The sequence below is a fragment of the Manis pentadactyla genome, chromosome 16 (assembly GCF_030020395.1).
Source record: "Manis pentadactyla isolate mManPen7 chromosome 16, mManPen7.hap1, whole genome shotgun sequence".
Lineage (NCBI taxonomy): Eukaryota > Metazoa > Chordata > Mammalia > Pholidota > Manidae > Manis > Manis pentadactyla.
Window position 1 is genome coordinate 78547638 of NC_080034.1, and position 19489 is coordinate 78567126.

At 37.7% G+C, this 19489-nt stretch overlaps 1 protein-coding gene across 1 annotated transcript in view; it reads left to right on the plus strand.

The window, feature by feature from the left end:
* LOC118925645 (cytidine monophosphate-N-acetylneuraminic acid hydroxylase) overlaps nt 1-19489 on the plus strand; it is a 129428-nt gene that overhangs the window by 42931 nt on the left and 67008 nt on the right. The window contains exon 3 of the mRNA XM_036911679.2: nt 856-904. Coding sequence (XP_036767574.2) covers nt 894-904 — 11 coding nt within the window. The 5' untranslated portion in view covers nt 856-893. The remainder of the gene's footprint in view (nt 1-855; nt 905-19489) is intronic.

The window sequence follows — 19489 nt, forward strand, 5'->3', positions numbered from 1 at the left end:
AGCGTTGGAGGACCACCTACATTACGAAGTCCTAAGTCACATTCCCTATGCTCTAGAAGCTTACACTCTTATAGAGAGACAAGACTAACACAAAGTGTTTGGAGAACTTAACATCACACTCTTTTTTCTAAAGTACAAATCGTGACGTTTAGAATAAACCAAGAAGAGAATTACAGACTTCTCAGGACATCCAGATTTGGACTCTGAACTGACACTGGTCTGGGCTCTAGGGGCTGGGAAGACAGAAACACAGTCAGAGGAGAGCAGAAATCAGGGGTGAACTGGGGCCAGAAATAAACTCTACACCCCAGTGGGGAAGACTGTACATGTATCCTTTCTTTTCTATTAAGCATTAAAAAATAGTGTACATGCATGTATGTGACAGGCTGACTCACTTTCAGAAGAGAGCAGAAGCTGGGGGGTATTAATTCCCCTTAATGCTTTGTCCTCTTTCATCCCATTCAAGTGCCTGTATACACACACACACTCTCACATACACACACACACTTCCTATGCCAGTGTTGGCAGGGAGTTAGGAGTTTATCTGAAGCTCACATCCACTTGCTAGGCTCTAATGGGTGGAGCTGAGAAGGGGATAGGTTGGCAGATATAGGAAAAAAACTGAAACTCTTATTAGCTGGCCAAGTGTTTATGCTACCAGAGGTCTGAGTTGCCTGTTGAGTTCTCATACGCTGTGCTATCATAATTACATTTCAAAAGGTTTTCTGGCTTCAAAGAAATCAAATCAAATTTGTTACTCAGCAAATTGAAATTTCCAGGCTGCAGGCATTCTAGAAGTTCTAAACATCATTTAAAAGAAGATTTCCATCTCATTCTGTTTCTACTTTCTCTAAGGAGCTGTTTTTGTGCTGCTTGGTCCCTTCCTACCAGCAATGCAACAAAGGTATGGTTTAAAATTTTTTCCACAGAATTTAGGATTGATATTATTGGTAGTTTGTCTTCACTTCTTCTGGTGAAAATGTACAAGAACTGAAATATTTTGATGGGAGATGGGGTGGAGTTCATGATATTGAAACAGTTTTTGGTTACTCCTGATTCACAATTCACCCAGTTATTTGGGCACTGAGCTTGCCTTCTCATGCCCCTGGATATTCTATCTGCCAGAGCCCTCTCTTTCCACCCTTGTCCACTTCACCCACCCCCCTCAATGGTGCATTTACTTTTCTGTAGATTCCCCTAATTTTCTCCTTGGTTCCCAGCAGATCATGCTTTTGGACCTTTTCTTCCATCAGTACATTACCTACTGCTTTGCACGAGGCTCAGGAAGCTTTAGGACCAAGAAAGACACCGGGGGTTCAGGGCTAAATGAGCCAGGAGGACTCAGGCTTTGCAGCTGAGGGTGCCTGGGACTAAGAGGTGCTCTGAACTAATTCAAGTCGGTCTTAAAGCTCCTAGTGGTGAAATACTGACTTCTTGCAGGGATAGATAAGATTTTATGGGTTGGATCTGAACTTAATCGCCCTTTGCAACTGGTTTCTATGGGGAAATGTGAATTGCAATGCAAAAAACCCTTTAGACTGCTACTTAACCATATTAGGAATACTGTCTGTAGGATATTTCATTTTTAAAATGTCAGTGTAGTATTTGGGTACAGGGTAGTTCTCAAGTAAAGATGAAGCTATTCTAAAGGTTTTCTAAGAATGGTGGCATGTCTAAATCCCAGGTTCATAAAAAAGGTTTTGTAAGAATCACTGTTTGTGGGCCATTCATTGCAGTATTCATTTATTCTTGCAACAAATATTAATTGGCATCCTCATGTGTGCTAGGCTCTGGGGATACCATAGCAAACTCACAGAGACATGGTTCCTGCCTTCACGTGGCTTCCATGAATTATTATTTTTCAGGGGATTCAGATATTAATCTCATAACTAAAGGTGAAATTGCAAGTTTGGTAACTCATGAAAAAAGGTACTATATATTTGTAAATGATTTATCCTATAAGGCGTTAACATCCAAAATATATAAAGAACTCATATGCCTCCATCCCAAAAAAGAACCCAATTAAAAATGGGCAGAGGATCTGAACAGACACTTCTCCAAAGAAGAAATATAGATGGCCAACAGGCACATGAAAAGATGCTCCACATTGTTAGTGTTCAGGGAAATGTGAATCAAAACCACAATGAGGTATCACCTTATACCAGTTAGAATGGCCACTATCCAAAGGACAAAAAAATAACAAGTGCTGGCGAGGATGTGGAGAAACAGGAACCCTCCTACACTGTTGGCAGGAATGTAAATTGGTGCAGCTGCTGTCAAACTATGGAGGTTCCTCAAAACACTAAAAATAGAAATTCCATGTGATCCAGTAATTCCACTTGTAGAAATTTACCTGAAACCCCCACAAAATCCCTAATTCAAAAAGATATATGCACCCCTATGTTTATAGTCACATTATTTACAATACCTAAGTTATGGAAGCAACCTAAGTGTCCATGAATAGAAGAATGGATAAAGAAGAATGTGGTACATATACACACTGGAATATTATTCAGCCATAAAGAAAGGAGATCCTGCCATTTGCAACAATATGGATGGAACTAGAAGGTATTATGCTAAGGGAAATAAGCCAGGCAGGAAAGGACAAATACCATATGATTTCACTTATGTGTGGAATATAAAAAATAAAACCGAACAAAATGAACAAAATAGCAGAAGACTCATAGATATTGAGAAGTGACTTTTGGTTCCCATGGGGGAGGGGTTGGGGTGGCTGGGTGGGGAGGGTGAGGGGGATGAAAGAGGACAAAAATTCTCAATCATAATGAAAATTTGTCATGGGGATAATTGTACAACATGGAGAATACAGTCAGTGATTCTGTAACATCTTTCTATGTTGACAGGTAGTAACTACACCAGTGGGGGTGAGGATTTAATAATATGGGTAACTGTTGAACCACTGTGCTGGGTACTTGAAACCAATGTAAGATTGTATATCAATGATGCTTCAGAATGAGAGTGTGTGATAGTAGGATATGACTTTCTCTGGGGAGTTGGGGAAGACTTCTCAGTGGAGATGATGATTGAACTGAGATGTAAGGGACAAGAAGAGTTAAATTTGTGAAGAAGGGATCAAAGAAGTGTCTTCTGGGTATAAGGTTATCTTTTGAGGAAATGAAAGAAGGCCAGGTGCTGTTAGGAGAAAGAGCATAGTTCAAAATGAGTTGGAGGAAGTAATTAGGGGTCAGTATGCCATGTTAGGAATTTTTTTTCTCCTAGGAGCAGTGGAAGGAAATTGATGCATTTTTAAAAGGTGAGAGAAGAATTGGAAAGATGAGATTATTTCAAAATATGCATTTAAAATATGTTATTCTTTCCATAGTGAAAGGAACAGATTAGATTAGATTAAGGTGATGGCAGTGCTCCAGAAGGGAGATGATGGTAGGTTGCCCCAGGATGGTAGAGGAGGATGGCTGTGAAGTGGACCTAAAAGGTAAATTTCATGGACTTGAATTGAATATGAGATAGTGAAAGAAAGGGAGATGTCAAAGATAACAAAGGGGGTCATGGTCATTTGAAGGCTTGGGGATGGGTGCAATGTGCTGAGTTGAATTTTGGACATGCTAGGTTTTGGGTGTCTCTAAGACATCCTAATGGATTTGTACAAAAGGCAGTTAACTATACAAACATGGCTTCGTGGCTCAGGTCTGCTCATATATGTGTTTGAGAATCATTTGTGTTCTGGAGTCTTGGGTATGGATGAGATCCCGTAGGGAAAAAATGTCAGGTGAAGAGGGTGTAGGGCTGAAACTTGAGGAGCTACAGCTTTTAATGACCAAGTAAAGGATGAGTCTACAATGGAAACAAAGAATACCCAGAAATGTAGTGTGAAAACTAGGAAAGCTGTTAGGTGTGCAGAAACAACAACTACAAAAAGTGCATCTGATTATACAGGTGAGGAGAAAGAGAACTAGCTGGAGAGTGTGTGAGGCTGACAATTTTTTTTTAATGGGAGAGATTTGGACAGTTTAAAAGTCAGTTCAGTGCTGTGTGATTCCATTTATGTGTCATTTGTGAAATGACAACATAAGGGTAAAGAACAAATCACTGATTGCCAGAAAATAAACACAGCAGCAGGTATCCTAAAGGATAGTCCTTGGAAGTTCCCCCAGATAAGTTTGTTGATGGTGATGGAAGAGTTACATATTATGATTGTAGTGATAGCTATACGAATTTTTACAGGGAATAAAAGTTTATAGAACTACATACACATTTGCAAATGGGTGTATGTACAAGCTGGTGACATCAGAATAAAGTTTGTACTCTAGTTAACAGTATTGTACCAAAGTCAGAATTTCCTGGTTTTGATATTGTAATGCAGTAAATACAGCAAATATGGTGTTTCTATTAGGAGAAGCTAATTGAAGTGTACAGGGAAGTCTGGACTATTTTTCTGCAAATTCTTTTGAGTCCATTTCCAAGTGGACCTGTCAGGTTTATTTTATTTTTATTTTAAGCTTTATTTCAAAATAAAAAGTTGTAAAAACTCAGTGGCAGAGAGAAGGAAAGAGGAAATTTACAGTGAGAAGATGTCCTAGAGTAATGTCTTCCCTCTTTTTCTTCTGCATTTTGTCTTTTAGTTGCAGCCTAATTATTATTATCAGCGTTATTACACATGCATAATGTATAGGAAGTACTTCTCTTTAAAGTAGAACCTAAAACTCCCTACATCGTACCACTGGAAGCCACTCTCCAGAGGCAATTTGATGGACTTAAAGAGGCAAACGCATTAATAGCAGGGTTTTCTGCATTGATCATAGCTGGTGGCAGAGGTGGTCTGCTCCCTCCTCAGAGGGCAAGCGTTACTTACGTTGATACCTCAGGATGAGCGAGGAATGCATATGCTTTGAAAATGCATATTTAAAATAACATTTCTCTCATTTTTTAAATCATGCAGTATATATCTAGAAAAGTTCATAAAATATGAACCAAAACCAATAATATTACTTATTAGCATTTCAGAATTCTACCTCTTTCTTTTTTTTTGAAAATTCCCTTTTTGACAAACAATTTGAATACCATAAAATTGAACTGATTTAAGGTACTAGTCAATAGTCTTTAGTACATTTACAGAGTTATACCATCATCACCACAATCTAATTTTAAAATCTTTCCATCACCTCAAAGAGAAGCCTAATATCCATACCTCCTCTCCCACCCACAGCAAACACTAATCTACTTTGTATGATATACCTACCTGGAAATTTCATATGAATGTAATTGTAAAACATGTGGCCTTCTGTGTCTGGTTTCTTTCGCTTAGCATGCGTTTTAAATTTTTATTGAACTATCATTGACATACAACCTAACATTGGTTTCAAGTATAGAGCACAGTGGCTCAACAGTTACCCATATTATTAAATTCTCACCTCCACAAGTGCAGTTACTGTCATCATAGAAAGATGTTACAGAATTATGAGAATACATGGAGACTGTATTCTCCATGCTGTACAACTCTCCCCTTGACACACATTATGATTGAGAATTTTGTCCCCATTTATCTCCCTCACCCTCCCCACCCAGCTACCACAACCCCTCCCTGATGGTACCCAACAGTCACTTCTCAATGTCTATGAGTCTTCTGCTATTTTGTTCATTTTGTTCGGCTTTATTTTTATATCCCACACATAAGTGAAATCATATGGTATTTGTCCTTTCCTGCCTGGCTTATTTCCCTTAGCATAATACCCTCTAGTTCCATCCATGTTGTTGCAAATGTCAGGATCTCCTTTCTTTATGGCTGAATAGTATTATATTGTGTATATATACCACTTCTTCTTTATCCATTCATCTACTGGTGGACACTTAGATTGCTTCCATTTCTTGGCTATTGTAAATAGTGCTGTGATAAACACAGGGGTGCATATGCCTTTTTGAATCAGGGATCTTGCTTTCTTCGGGTAAATTCCTAGGAGTGGAATTCCTGGGTCAAATGGTATTTCTATTTTTAGTTTTTTGAAAGAACTCCATATTGCTTTCCACAATGGTTGAACTAATTTACATTCCCACCAGCAGTGTAGGAGGGTTCCCCTTTCTCCATGTCCTTGCCAGCATTTATTGTTCCTTGTCTTTTGGTTATTGGCCATCCTAACTGGTGTGAGGTGATATCTCATTGTGGTTTTAATTTGCATTTCCGTGATAATTAGCGATGTTGAGCATCTTTTCATGTGCCTGTTGGTCATCAGAATTTCTTCTTTGGAGAACTGTCCGTTCAGCTCCTCTGCCCATTTTTTAATTGGGTTATTTACTTTTTGGGTGTTGAGGCATGTGAGTTCTTTATATATTTTGGATGTTAACCCCTTATTGGATAAGTCACTTATAAATATATTCTCCCATACTATAGGATGCCATTTTATTCTGCTGATGGTGTCCTTTGCTGTACAAAAGCTTTTTAGTTTGATGTAGTCCCATTTGTTCATTTTTGCATTTGTTTCCCTTGCCCAAAGAGATGAGTTCAGGAAAAACTGCTCGTGCTTATATTCAAAAGATTTTTGCCTATGTTTTCTTCTAATGGTTTTATGGTTTCATGACTACATTCAGGTCTTTGATCCATTTTGAGTTTACTTTTGTGTATGGGGTTAAACAATAATCCAGTTTCATTCTCTTATATGTAGCTGTCCAGTTTTGCCAACACCAGTTGTTGAAGAGGCTGTCATTTCCCCATTGTGTGTCCATGGCTCCTTTATCATATATTAATTGACCATATATGGTTGGGTTTATATCAGGGCTCTCTAGTCTGTTCCATGGGTCTGTGCATCTGTTCTTGTGCCAGTACCAAATTGTCTTGAATGCTGTGGCTTTGTAGTAGAGCTTGAAGTCAGGGAGTATATTCCTTCCCCCCACATCCTGCTTTATTCTTCCTTCTCAGGATTGCTTTAGCTATTCAGGGTCTTTTGTGGTTCCATATGAATTTTAAAACTATTTGTTCCAGTTCATTGAAGAATGCTGTTGGTATTTTGATAGGGATTGTATTGAATCTGTAGATTGCTTTAGGCAGGATGACCATTTGACAATACTAATTCTTCCTACCCATGAGCACAGTATGTATTTCCATTTATTGGTGTCTTCTTTAATTTCTCTCATGAGTGTCTTGTAGTTTTCAGGGTATAGGTCTTTCACCTCCTTGGTTAGGTTTATTCCTAGGTATTTTATTTTCTATTCTTTTTGATACTATTGTAAATTGAATTGTCTTATTGATTTCTCTTTCTGCTAGTTTATTGTTAGTATATAGGAAAACAACATATTTTTGCATATTAATTTTGTGTGCTGGAACTTTGTTGAATCCAGTTATTAATTTTAATAGATTTTTGGTGGACTCTTTAGGGTTTTCTCTGTATAATATCATGTCATCTGCAAATACTTACAGTGTAACTTCTTCCTTACTAATTTGGATGCCTTTTTTCTCTTCATCTTGTCTGATTGCCATGGCTAGGACCTCCAGTACTGTGTTGAATGAAAGTGGTGAGGGTGGGCATCCTTGTCTTGTTCCTAATCTTCTAGGAAAGCTTTCAGCTTTTTGCCATTCAGTATGATATTAGCTGTGGATTTTGTCATATATGGCTTTATTACGTGGAGGTATGTACCCTCTTTACCTATTTTTTAAAGAGTTTTTATCATGAACAGATGTTGAATTTTATCCTTCTTTTTGCTAATGAGGTGTATGATATTGATTGATATATGAATATTGTACCATCCTTGCATCACTGGAATAAATCCCACTTGATCGTGATGGATGATCCTTTTGATGTATTTTTTAATTCAGTTTGCTAATATTTTGTTGAGGATTTTTGAATCTATGTTCATCAGAGATATTGGTCTTAAAGTTTCTTTGTGGTGTCTTTGCCTCATTTTAGTTAATGTGATGCTGGCCTCACAGAATGAGTTTGAAGTATTCCCTCCTCTTTTACCTTTTGGAGTTTAAAAAATATGTTCTTGATGTAAGTTCCTTATTCAATGTGTAATATATAAATATTTTCTCTTGGCTTGTGTGATGCCTTTTTACTTTCTTGATGATATCATTTGAAGTGGAAATGTTTTTATTTTGGGGACAAAATGCAAGTTTATCCATTTTTTCCTTTTTCATTTGTGCTTTCTTCACTTGTTATGGTATTTAAGAAATCATTTCCTGACCCAAGGTCATGAAGATTTATTCCTATTTTTCTAAAAATATAAATGAGCCAGATTGAGCTCTAGGTTAATAGCAGGCACAGACCCATTTAGTTCAAAAGCTGGCAGCACCAAAATCAAATTTTTGTATATCCACTTGTTCTAAACATAGCCCAAGTAAGCAGAATTTAGTCATATAAAGACCTCTTTGCATATCCCATGAAGCTGGACAACAACTATTACCACAGATAAGCCCTGGTACTATAAAGATCCTAAGCTCTATTGTACTTTGAACTCTCTGACACAAAGACTCCCCACTGTACTGCTGGACTGATATCTCCTAGACACAAATGCTACCACCCCACCCACCCCCACAATCCCTTTCCCCCTTGGAGGTTCCCTTGCTCTCTGGAAGGTGGCCCCACTAAACCTTTCCACAGTTTCACAGTGTGAACAGCTTCCCCTTCAAGCATACTTGTCGGAGCTTCACCCAAATAATTCATATGTGTATTATTGCCATCTTGTGGTCATCTTTTTCCTTAATTAGCCCTAAATCCTCCAGCTCACTCCCTACAGTTTTCTTCTAAAGGTTTTATAGCTTTAAATATTACATTTAGCTCTATGATTCACTTTGAGTTAATTTTTGTTTGTGGTGTGAGGTAGGGGCACATTCTATCCTTTTGCATGTGGCTATTCAGTTGTCCCAACATCACTTGTTGAAAAGACAATTTTTTAAATGACTGTGGTCTTGGTACCATACTTGGCATGGGTTTATTTGTGGACTCTCAATTTTATTCCACTGATTTATATGTTTGTCTTCATTCCAGTACCACACTGTCTGGATTATTACAGCTTTGTAATAAGTGTGAGTCCTCCAACTTCATTCTTCTTTTTCAACATTGCTTTGACTATTCTGGGTCCTTTGCATTTCCATGAGAATTTTAGAATCATCTTGTTAAGTTCTGATTTTTGGCTAGGGATTGCATTGAACCTGTAGATCAATTTGGGGAATATTTCCATCTTAATAATTTAAATCTTCTGATCCATGAACATGGAATTTCTTTCTCTGTATTTAGATCTTTAACTTTTTTCAACAGTGTTTTGTAGTTTTCAGTGTACAAGTCTTGCACTTTTTTTGTTGAACTGACTTGTAAGCACTTTATCCTTTCTGATGGTATTCTGAATAGAATTATTTTTATAATCTCTTTTCTGGATTGTTTATTGGTAGTATACAGAAATGCAATTGAGTTTTGTTAATGCTCTTGTGTCTGCAACTTTGCTGAACTTGTCCAATAATGCTAGAAATTTTTTTGTAATTTTCTTAGGATTTTCTATATTCAGGATCATGTTATCTGCAAATAGTTTTACTTTTACTTTCCAATCTCGATGCCTTTTATTTACTTATTTAGCCTAATTTGTTTGAGTAGAACTTCTAGTATAATGTTGAATAGAAGTAGTGAGAGAAGACGTCCTTGTCTTGTTCCTGGTCCTAGGGGACAGCGTCCGGAGTTTCACCATTAGGTTTAATGTTAGAAATGGGTATTTTGTAGAGACACTTCATCAGGTTGAAGAAATTCACTTCTGTTCTTAGTTTGTGGAGTGATATTTTTTAAATCAAGAGTGTTGGATTTTGTCAAATGCTCTTTCTGTGTCTTTTGAGATGATCATGTGGTTTTTATATCTTACTCTATTAATATGGGCATATTAGATTTATTGATTTTCAGATGTAATCTATAATCAATGTTACATTTCTATGTTAAATGCACCTTGGTTTGGAATTGCTTATGGAGGATTGATAGTCATTTTTCTCTAAATGTTTGGTGGACTTCAGTGTTGCCATCTGGGCCTGTGCTTTTCTTGTGGAAAGATTTTAAATTAGTAATTCAATCTCTTTACCTGTCAAAGGTTTATTCAAATTTTCTATTTCTTCATGAATAAGTTTTGGCAATTTGTGTTGCTCTAGGAATTTGCCCACCTTATCTAAGTATTTTATTTGCTGGCATATAGTTGTTCATAGTATCCCCTTATAATATTTTTAATATTTGTAAGATTGGTGGTAAAGTCTCCTCTTTCATTCCTGATTTTTGTAGTCTATGTTTTCTCTCTTTTTCTTGGTCAGTCTACTTAAACATTTGACAGTTTTGCTGATCTTTTCAAAGAACCAACTTTTGGTTTCATTTTGCTATTTTTGTTTTCTGGTTCATTAATTTCCAATGTAATTGTTATCATTTTCTTTCATTTACTTGCCTTGGGTTTAGTTTGCATTTATTTTTCTGGATCTAAATTTAAAGGTTTAGGTTGCTGATTTAAGATTTCTTCCTTTCTAATGTAGCCATTTAAAGCAATTTCCCTTTATGTTCCGCTTTAGCTTTATGCCTTGTCATGTGCCCCTTATTATAATTCTCTCCCCACTAAAGATATGCAATACTCTGATTTCTGTAACATTTTTCTCATTTTCATAAGCAATATATTTTAGTTGCCTGTTTAGGAATGGTATTTGAATGGAATCACATTGCATATATTTGTGCGTGTGCACATTTGTACATGCATGTGTGTGTAGTTTATCTTTTTACCCAAATTATGTGTGAGTACTGGTATATATTTTTATTAAGTAGTCTTAATTTATATGTTTGTATTATATTCCACTATTATAATTTACTTACATAATATGTAAATATATAATTTATCATTTTATTATTGATGAACATTTGGATTGTTTTCAATTTGGAGCTAAATGAATAATGTGTGATGAACATCCTTGTACATGTGTCATGTGTACATGTACATTTCTCTAGTGTCGAGACTTGCTGAAAGTAGGATTGCTAAGCTACAGTGTATGTGTATTTTCATACTAGAGAATGCTACACTGTTTTCCAATGTGACTGAACCATGAAAAACATATGAGAGTTTCCATTACCACCTGTAAACACCTGACATTTTCAGTTAGTTTAATTTTAGTTATTCTGGTAAGTATAGTGGTATTTCAGTGTGGTTCTAATTTTCATTTCCCCAATTACTGCGAAGTTGAGACCTCTCTGTTTGTTTATTGACCATTTAGATATTCTCTTTTGTGAAGTGCCCATCCAAACATTTTGCCCATTTTTCTTGTACATTATCTCTCTTTCTCTCTCTATATTTTTTTGAGAGGGCATCTCTCATATTTATTGATCAAATGGTTGTTAACAACAATAAAATTCTGTATAGGGGACTCAATGCACAATCATTAATCAACCCCAAGCCTAATTCTCAACAGTCTCCAATCTTCTGAAGCATAACGAACAAGTTCTTACATGGTGAACAAGTTCTTACATGGTGAACAGTACAAGGGAAGTCATCACAGAAACCTTCGGTTTTGATCACGCATTATGAACTATAAACAATCAGGTCAAATATGATTATTCATTTGATTTTTATACTTGATTTATGTGTGAATCCCACATTTCTCCCTTATTATTATTATTATTTTAATAAAATGCTGAAGTGGTAGGTAGATGTAAGATAAAGGTAGAAAACATAGTTTAGTGTTGTAAGAGAGCAAATGTAGATGATCAGGTGTGTGCCTGTAGACTATGTGTTAATCCAAGCTAGACAAGGGCAATAAAACATCCACGTATGCAGAAGATTTCTCTCAGAACAGGGGGGGTGAGGTTCTAAGCCTCACCTCTGTTGATCCCCAATTTCTCACCTGATGGCCCCCCTGCGACTGTGCCTGTCTTAGGTTGTTCCTCCCTTGAGGAATCTTACCCGTCTCTGGCTAACCAGTCATCTTCTGGGCCATACAGGGAAATGTAAAGTTGGTAAGTGAGAGGGAAGCCTTATTGTTTGAAAAGGTTAGCTTTTTACTTCTTTGCAGATTTATGCTCTGTAGTTTCTATGCCCGGCATTTGTCTTGAGGTATCTTTACCACTTGGAAGACTTATGATACTCGGTAATTTTCGATATGAGGCACGAATTCTATTTAAGGGTTGTAATTAGGAAGGAAGAAGAAAAGCTATAGAAGTAGCAGACAGAAGAAAACATGGGAAGATTGATTATTTCTTTGACATATCTTCTTGTAGAGTAACTTCAGCATGTATAGGTTTTAAACTACTAATTAAATTGCGTACAGACATTAACATAATAGAAATACAGCTACATAACAAAAGCAGACCTACAATTACCAGCCATATCCAGTGAAACCAAGAAAACCAGTTAGGTACCCTAGGCATTTGTGAAAACTTATCAATGATATGATGGATATTGTCTAACTGAATTTGAATAGTTTGAGAAAAATCAGATAAATTAAAACAACACATTCCTGGGAAGTGTTCACATTCCATATGTTCTTTTAACAGTAAATAGACTATAATTGCACGATTTTGGAGCACTGCAACTTGCACTTCTCCTAATTCTTGGTTGAGTTCCGACAGTATAGATCCAGTCAAATTTGTTGTTTTACTGTATGCACAGGCCAGCTTAGATATCTCCTTCTTCATTCCAATGGGCAAGTACAGGAACAGGTGGGATGAATGCAGCTACAACTGCAACAGCGCCAGGATCATTGTTGAAGTTTTTTGATGATCATCTTCTGGAATGACTCTTCCAGAGGATGTTGATGTTGGAAGTTCTTCTTCATATTATATCTTAATTCGTTTTCTGGGTAGCCAAATTAGGCTTTGATCCTCTATATAAACACAAACAAACCCTTTGCCCACACTTTGATATGACCTTTATACCATTATGAAGAACCTATTGGAGATCACTACACAGGAACTGCTTTTTTTTTAAGAGAAAGGAATATTATCAGAAAAATGTACTTCCATAGCTGATCATCTGACACCCTTTAAAAGATCAAAATTAAAGATATGTAAAGCATGCATTAATCGTTGATTTGCAGTTAGTTTTATCCTATTAGGGAGTAATCCCCTTTTTCTTTCTCTCTTTTTTTGTTGTTATCACTAATCTACAATTACATGAAGAATATTATGTTTACTAGGCTCTCCCCTATACCAAGTCCCCCCCCCACAAACCCCACTACAGTCACTGTCCATCAGCATAGCAAAATGTTGTAGAATCACTATTTGTCTTCTCCGTGCTGCACAGCCCTCCCCTTTCTCCAACCCCCCACATTATGCATGCTAATCATAATACCAACTTTCTTTCCCCCCCTCTTATCCCTCCCTACCCACCCATCTGCCCAAGTCCCTTTCCCTTTGGTACCTGTTAGTCCATTCTTGGGTTCTGTGATTCTGCTGCTGTTTTGTTCCTTCAGTTTTTCCTTTGTTCTTATACTCCACAGATGAGTGAAATCATTTGGTATTTCTCTTCCTCTGCTTGGCTTATTTCACTGAGCATACTACCCTCTAGCTCCATCCATGTTGTTGCATATGGTAGGATTTGTTTTCTTCTTATGGCTGAATAATATTCCATTGTGTATATATACCACATCTTCTTTATCCATTCATCTACTGATGGACACAGGTTGCTTCCAATTCTTGGCTATTGTAAATAGTGCTGCGATAAACATAGGGGTGCATCTGTCTTTTTCAAACTGGAGTGCTGCATTCTTAGGGTAAATTCCTAGGAGTGGAATTCCTGGGTCAAGTGGTAAGTCTATTTTGAGCATTTTGAGGAGCCTGCATACTGCTTTCCACAATGGTTGAACTAATTTACATTCCCACGAGCAATGTAGGAGGGTCCCCCATTCTCCACAACCTCGCCAACATTTCTTGTTGTTTGTCTTTTGGATGGTAGCCATCCTTACTGTTGTGAGGTGATATCTCATTGTGGTTTTAATTTGCATTTCTCTGATAACTAGCGATGTGGAGCATCTTTTCATGTGTCTGTTGGCCATCTGAATTTCTTTTTTGGAGAACTGTCTGTTCAGTTCCTCTGCCAATTTTTTAATTGGATTATTTGTTTTTCGTTTGTTGAGGTGGGTGAGCTCTTTATATATTTTATATGTCAAGCTTTTATCAGATCTCTTATTTACAAATACATTCTCCCATACTGTAGGGTACCTTTTTGTTCTATTGATGGTGTCTTTTGCTGTACAGAAGCGTTTCAGCTTAATATAGTCCCACTCGTTCATTTTTGCTTTTGTTTTCCTTGCCCGGGGAGATATGTTGAAGAAGAGGTCACTCATGTTTATGTCTAAGAGATTTTTGCCTATGTTTTTTCTAAGAGTTTTATGGTTTCATGACTTACATTCAGGTCTTTGATCCATTTCAAATTTACTTTTGTGTATGAGGTTAGACAATGGTCCAGTTTCATTCTCTTATATGTAGATGTCCAGTTTTGCCAGCAACATCTGTTGAAGAGACTGTCATTTCCCCATTGTATGTCCATGGCTCCTTTATTGTATATTAATGGACCATATATGTTTGGGTTAATGTCTGGAGTCTCTAATCTGTTCCACTGGTCTATGGTTCTGTTCTTGCGCCAGTACCAAATTGTCTTGATTACTATGGCTTTGTAGTAGAGCTTGAAGTTGGGGAGTGAGATTCCCCCACTTTATTCTTCTTTCTCAAGATTGCTTTGGCTATTCGGGGTCTTTGGTGTTTTCATATGAATTTTTGAACTATTTGTTCCAGTTCGTTGAAGAATGCTGCTGGTAATTTGATAGGGATGGCATCAAATCTGTATATTGCTTTGGGCAGGATGGCCATTTTGATGATATTAATTCTTCCTAGCCATGAGCATGAGATGAGTTTCCATTTGTTAGTGTCCCCTTTAATTTCTCCTAAGAGTGACTTGTAGTTTTCAGAGTATAAGTCTTTCACTTCTTTGGTTAGGCTTATTCCTAGGTATTTTAGTCTTTTTGATGCAATTGTGAATGGAGTTGTTTTCCTGATTTCTCTTTCTATTGGTTCGTTGTTAGTGTATAGGAAAGCCACAGATTTCTGTGTGTTGATTTTGTATCCTGAAACTTTGCTGTATTCTGATATCAGTTCTAGTAGTTTTGGAGTGGAGTCTTTAGGGTTTTTTATGTACAGTATCATGTCATCTGCAAATAGTGACAGTTTAACTTCTTCTTTACCAATCTGGATTCCTTGTATTTCTTTATTTTGTCTGATTGCCGTGGCTAGGACCTCCAGTACTATGTTAAATAGCAGTGGGGACAGTGGGCATCCCTGTCTTGTTCCCGATCTCAGAGGAAATGCTTTCAGCTTCTCGCTGTTCCATATAATGTTGGCTGTGGGTTTAATCATATATGGCCTTTATTATGTTGAGGCACTTGCCCTCTATACCCATTTTGCTGAGAGTTTTTATCATGAATGGATGTTGAATTTTGCCAAATGCTTTTTCAGCATCTATGGAGATGATCATGTGGTTTTTGTCCTTCTTTTTGTTGATGTGGTGGATGATGTTGCTGGATTTTCGGATGCTGTACCATCCTTGCATCCCTGGGATGAATCCCACTTGGTCATGGTGTATGATCCTTTTGGTGTATTTTTGAATTCAGTTTGCTAATATTTTGTTGAGTATTTTTGCATCTACGTTTATTAGGGATATTGGTCTGTAATTTTCTTTTTTGGTGGCGTCTTTGCCTGGTTTTGGTATTAGGGTGGTGTTGGCTTCATAGGATGAGTTTGGGAGTATTCCCTCCTCTTCTATTTTTTGGAAAACTTTAAGGAGAATGGGTATTATGTCTTCTCTGTATGTCTGATAAAATCCCGAGGTAAATCCATCTGGCCTGGGGGTTTTGTTCTTGGGTAGTTTTTTTATTACCATTTCAATTTCTTTGCTCGTAATTGGTTTGTTTAACTTTTGTATTTCTTCCTTGGTCAGTCTTGGAAAATTGTATTTTTCTAGGAAGTTGTCCATTTCTTCTAGGTTTTCCAGCTTGTTAGCATATAGGTTTTCATAGTAGTATTTAATAATTCTTTGTATTTCTGTGGAGTCTGTCGTGATTTTTCCATTCTCATTTCTGATTCTGTTGATGTGTGTTGATTCTCTTTTTCTCTTAATAAGTTTGGCTAGAGGCTTATCTATTTTGTTTATTTTCCCGAAGCACCATCTCTTGGTTTCATTGATTTTTTCTATTGTTTTATTCTTCTCAATTTTGTTTATTTCTTCTCTGATCTTCATTATGTCCCTCCTGCTGACTTTAGGCCTCATTTGTTCTTCTTTTTCCAGTTTCAATAATTGTGATGTTGGACTATTCATTTGGGATTGTTCTTCCTTCTTCAAGTGTGCCTGGATCGCTATATACTTTCCTCTTAAGACTGTTTTCAGTGCGTCCCACAGAATGGGGCTTTGTGTTGTTGTTGTCATTTGTTTCTATATATTCCTTTATCTCTATTTTAATTTGTTCGTTGATCCATTGATTATTTAGGAGCATGTTGTTAAGCCTCCATGTGTGTTGGTAGCCTTTTTTGTTTTCTTTCTATAATTTATTTCTAGTTTTATAACTTTGTGGTCTGAAAAGTTGGTTGGTGGAATTTCAATCTTTTGGAATTTACTGAGGCTGTTTTTGTGAGCTAGTATGTGGTCTATTCTGGAGAATGTTCCATGTGCACTTGAGAAGAATGTATATCTTGTTGCTTTTGGATGTAGAGTTCTATAGATGTCTATTAGGTCCATCTGTTCTAGTGTGTTGTTCAGTGCCACCATGTCCTTACTTATTTTCTGCCCAGTGGATCTATGCTTTGGGGTGAGTGATGTGTTGAAGTCTCCTAGAATGAATGCACTGCAGTCTGTTTCCCCCTTTAGTTCTGTTAGTATTTGTTTCACATATGCAGGTGCTCCTGTGTTGGGTGCATATCTGTTTAGAACAGTTATATCCTCTTGTTGGACTGAGCCCTTTATCATTATGTAATGTCCTTCTTTATCTCTTGTTACTTTCTTTGTTTTGAAGTCTATTTTGTCTGATATTAGTACTGCAACCCCTGCTTTCTTCTCTCTGTTGTTTGCCTGAAATATGTTTTTCCATCTCTTGACTTTTAGTCTGTACATGTCTTTGGGTTTGAGGTGAGTTTCTTGTAAGCAGCATATAGATGGGTCTTGCTTTTTTATCCATTCTGTTACTCTGTGTCTTTTGATTGGTGCCTTCAGTCCATTTACATTTAGGGTGACTATTGAAAGATATGTACTTATTGCCATTGCAGGCTTTAGATTTGTGGTTACCAAAGGTTCAAGGTTAGCTTCTTTTGTACCTTACTGCCTAACTTAGCTCGCTTATTGAGCTGTTATGTACACTGTCTGGAGATTCTTTTTTTCTCTCCCTTCTTATTCCTCCTCCTCCATTCTTTATATGTTGGTTGTTTTATTCTGTGCTCTTTCGTGTTTCCTTTAACTGAATTTAGTGGGTTGTCGATTTTATTTTTTGCCTTTAGTTAGTATTTGGTTGGTCTGCTTTCTTTGCTGTGATTTTATTTTCTCTGGTGACATCTGTTTAGTCTTAGGAGTGCTCCCATCTAGAACAGTCCCTCTAAAATACCCTGTAGAGGTGGTTTGTAGGAGGCAAATTCCCTCAACTTTTGCTTGTCTGGGAATTGTTTAATCCCTCCTTCATATTTAAATGATAATCATGCTGGATACAGTATCCTTGGTTCAAGGCCCTTCTGTTTTATTGCATTAAATATATTATGCCGTTCTCTTCTGGCCTGTAAGGTTTCTGATGAGAAGTCTGATGATAGCCTGATGGGTTTTCCTTTATAGGTGACCTTTTTCTCTCTAGCTGCCTTTAAAACTCTTTCCTTGTCCTTGATCTTTGTTATTTTAATTATTATGTGTCTTGATGTTGTCTTCCTTAGGTCCCTTCTGTTGGGAGTTCTGTATATTTCCATGGTCTTTTCGATTATTTCCTCCCCCAGTTTGGGGAAGTTTTCAGCAATTATTTCTTCAAAGACACTTTCTATCCCTTTTTCTGTCTTTTCTTCTTCTGGTACCCCTATAATATGGATATTGTTCCTTTTGGATTGGTGACACAGTTCTCTTAATATTGTTTCATTCCTGGAGATCCTTTTGTCTCTCTCTGCATCAGCTTCTATGCGTTCCTGTTCTCTGGTTTCTATTCCATCAATGGCCTCTTGCGTCCTATCCATTCTGCTTATAAACCCTTCCAGAGTTTGTTTCACTTCTGCAATCTCCTTCCGGACGTCTGTAATCTCCCTCTGGACTTCATCCCTTAGCTCTTGTATATTTCTCTGCATCTCCATCAGCATGTTTATGATTCTTATTTTGAATTCTTTGTCAGGAAGACAAACAAGACCTAACCAGGTCTGTCTCCTTCTCTGGTGTTGTCTCTGTGATCTTTGTCTGCCTGTAGCTTTGCCTTTTCATGGTGATAGGAATAGTCTGCAGAACTGGGACGAGTGACGGCTGGAAGGACTTCCTTTCTTGCTGGTTTGTGGCCCTCCTCTCCTGGGAGAACAGCGACCTCTAGTGGCTTGTGCTGGGCAGCTGCGCGCAGACAGGGCTTCTGCTTCCTGCCCGGCTGCTATGGAGTTAATCTCCGCTGTTGCTGTGGGCGTGGCCTGGCTTGGGCTGCTGCTCCCATATGGTAGAGTCAGGTTGGAGGGGGAATGGCTGGGAGGTTATTTCTCTCCGTGAGGGGCCTCTGTGCTCCCTGCAGCCCAGGGGTTAGGGTGCCCAGAGATCCCCAGATTCCCTGATGCTGGACTAAGTGCCCCAGGGCGCTGGCAGTGGGGATCCACTCACAGGTCTTACTATCCTGTTTCCCTAGTTTCCAGCACCCCACACATGCACTGTGTCTGTGCTCTGGTGCGGATGGCGGGGGCTGGGTGTTCTGCAGTCCTGGGCTCCCTCTCCCTCCGGCTCTGACTCCTCTCCTCCCACCAGGAGCTGGGGGGAGGGGCGCTTGGGTCCCGCCGGGCTGCGGCTTGTATCTTACCCCCTTCTCAAGGCACTGGGTTCTCACAGGTGTGGATGTAGCCTGGCTGTTGTCCTGTGTCTTCTGGTCTCTCTTTTAGGAAGAGTTGTCTTTGATGTATTTTCAAAAATATATGTGGTTTTGGGAGGAGATTGCTGCTGCTCTACTCATGCTGCCATCTTGGCTCCGCCTCACATTATCTATGTTTTTATTATTGATTTGTAGTTCTTATATATTCTGCATAGAAGTCCTTTGTTATGCGTGTGTTGTGTATATCTCATTTTGGGGCTTGTCTTTTCATTCTTTTATGATATCTTTGGATGAACATGTTGTTCTTTTAATAAAGTCTAAAATAGTAACAATTTTCCTTTTGGATAGTGCTTATTTGTGTTTTGTTGAAAAAAAATATCCATCCCACCCTTACATCATGAAGATATTCTCCTACATTATTTTTCAAAATCTTTATTGTTTGCCTTTTAAATGTAAATTCTTTATCTGCCTGGAACTGACTTTTGCCTAGAATATAGGCAGTAGTCCAATTAATTT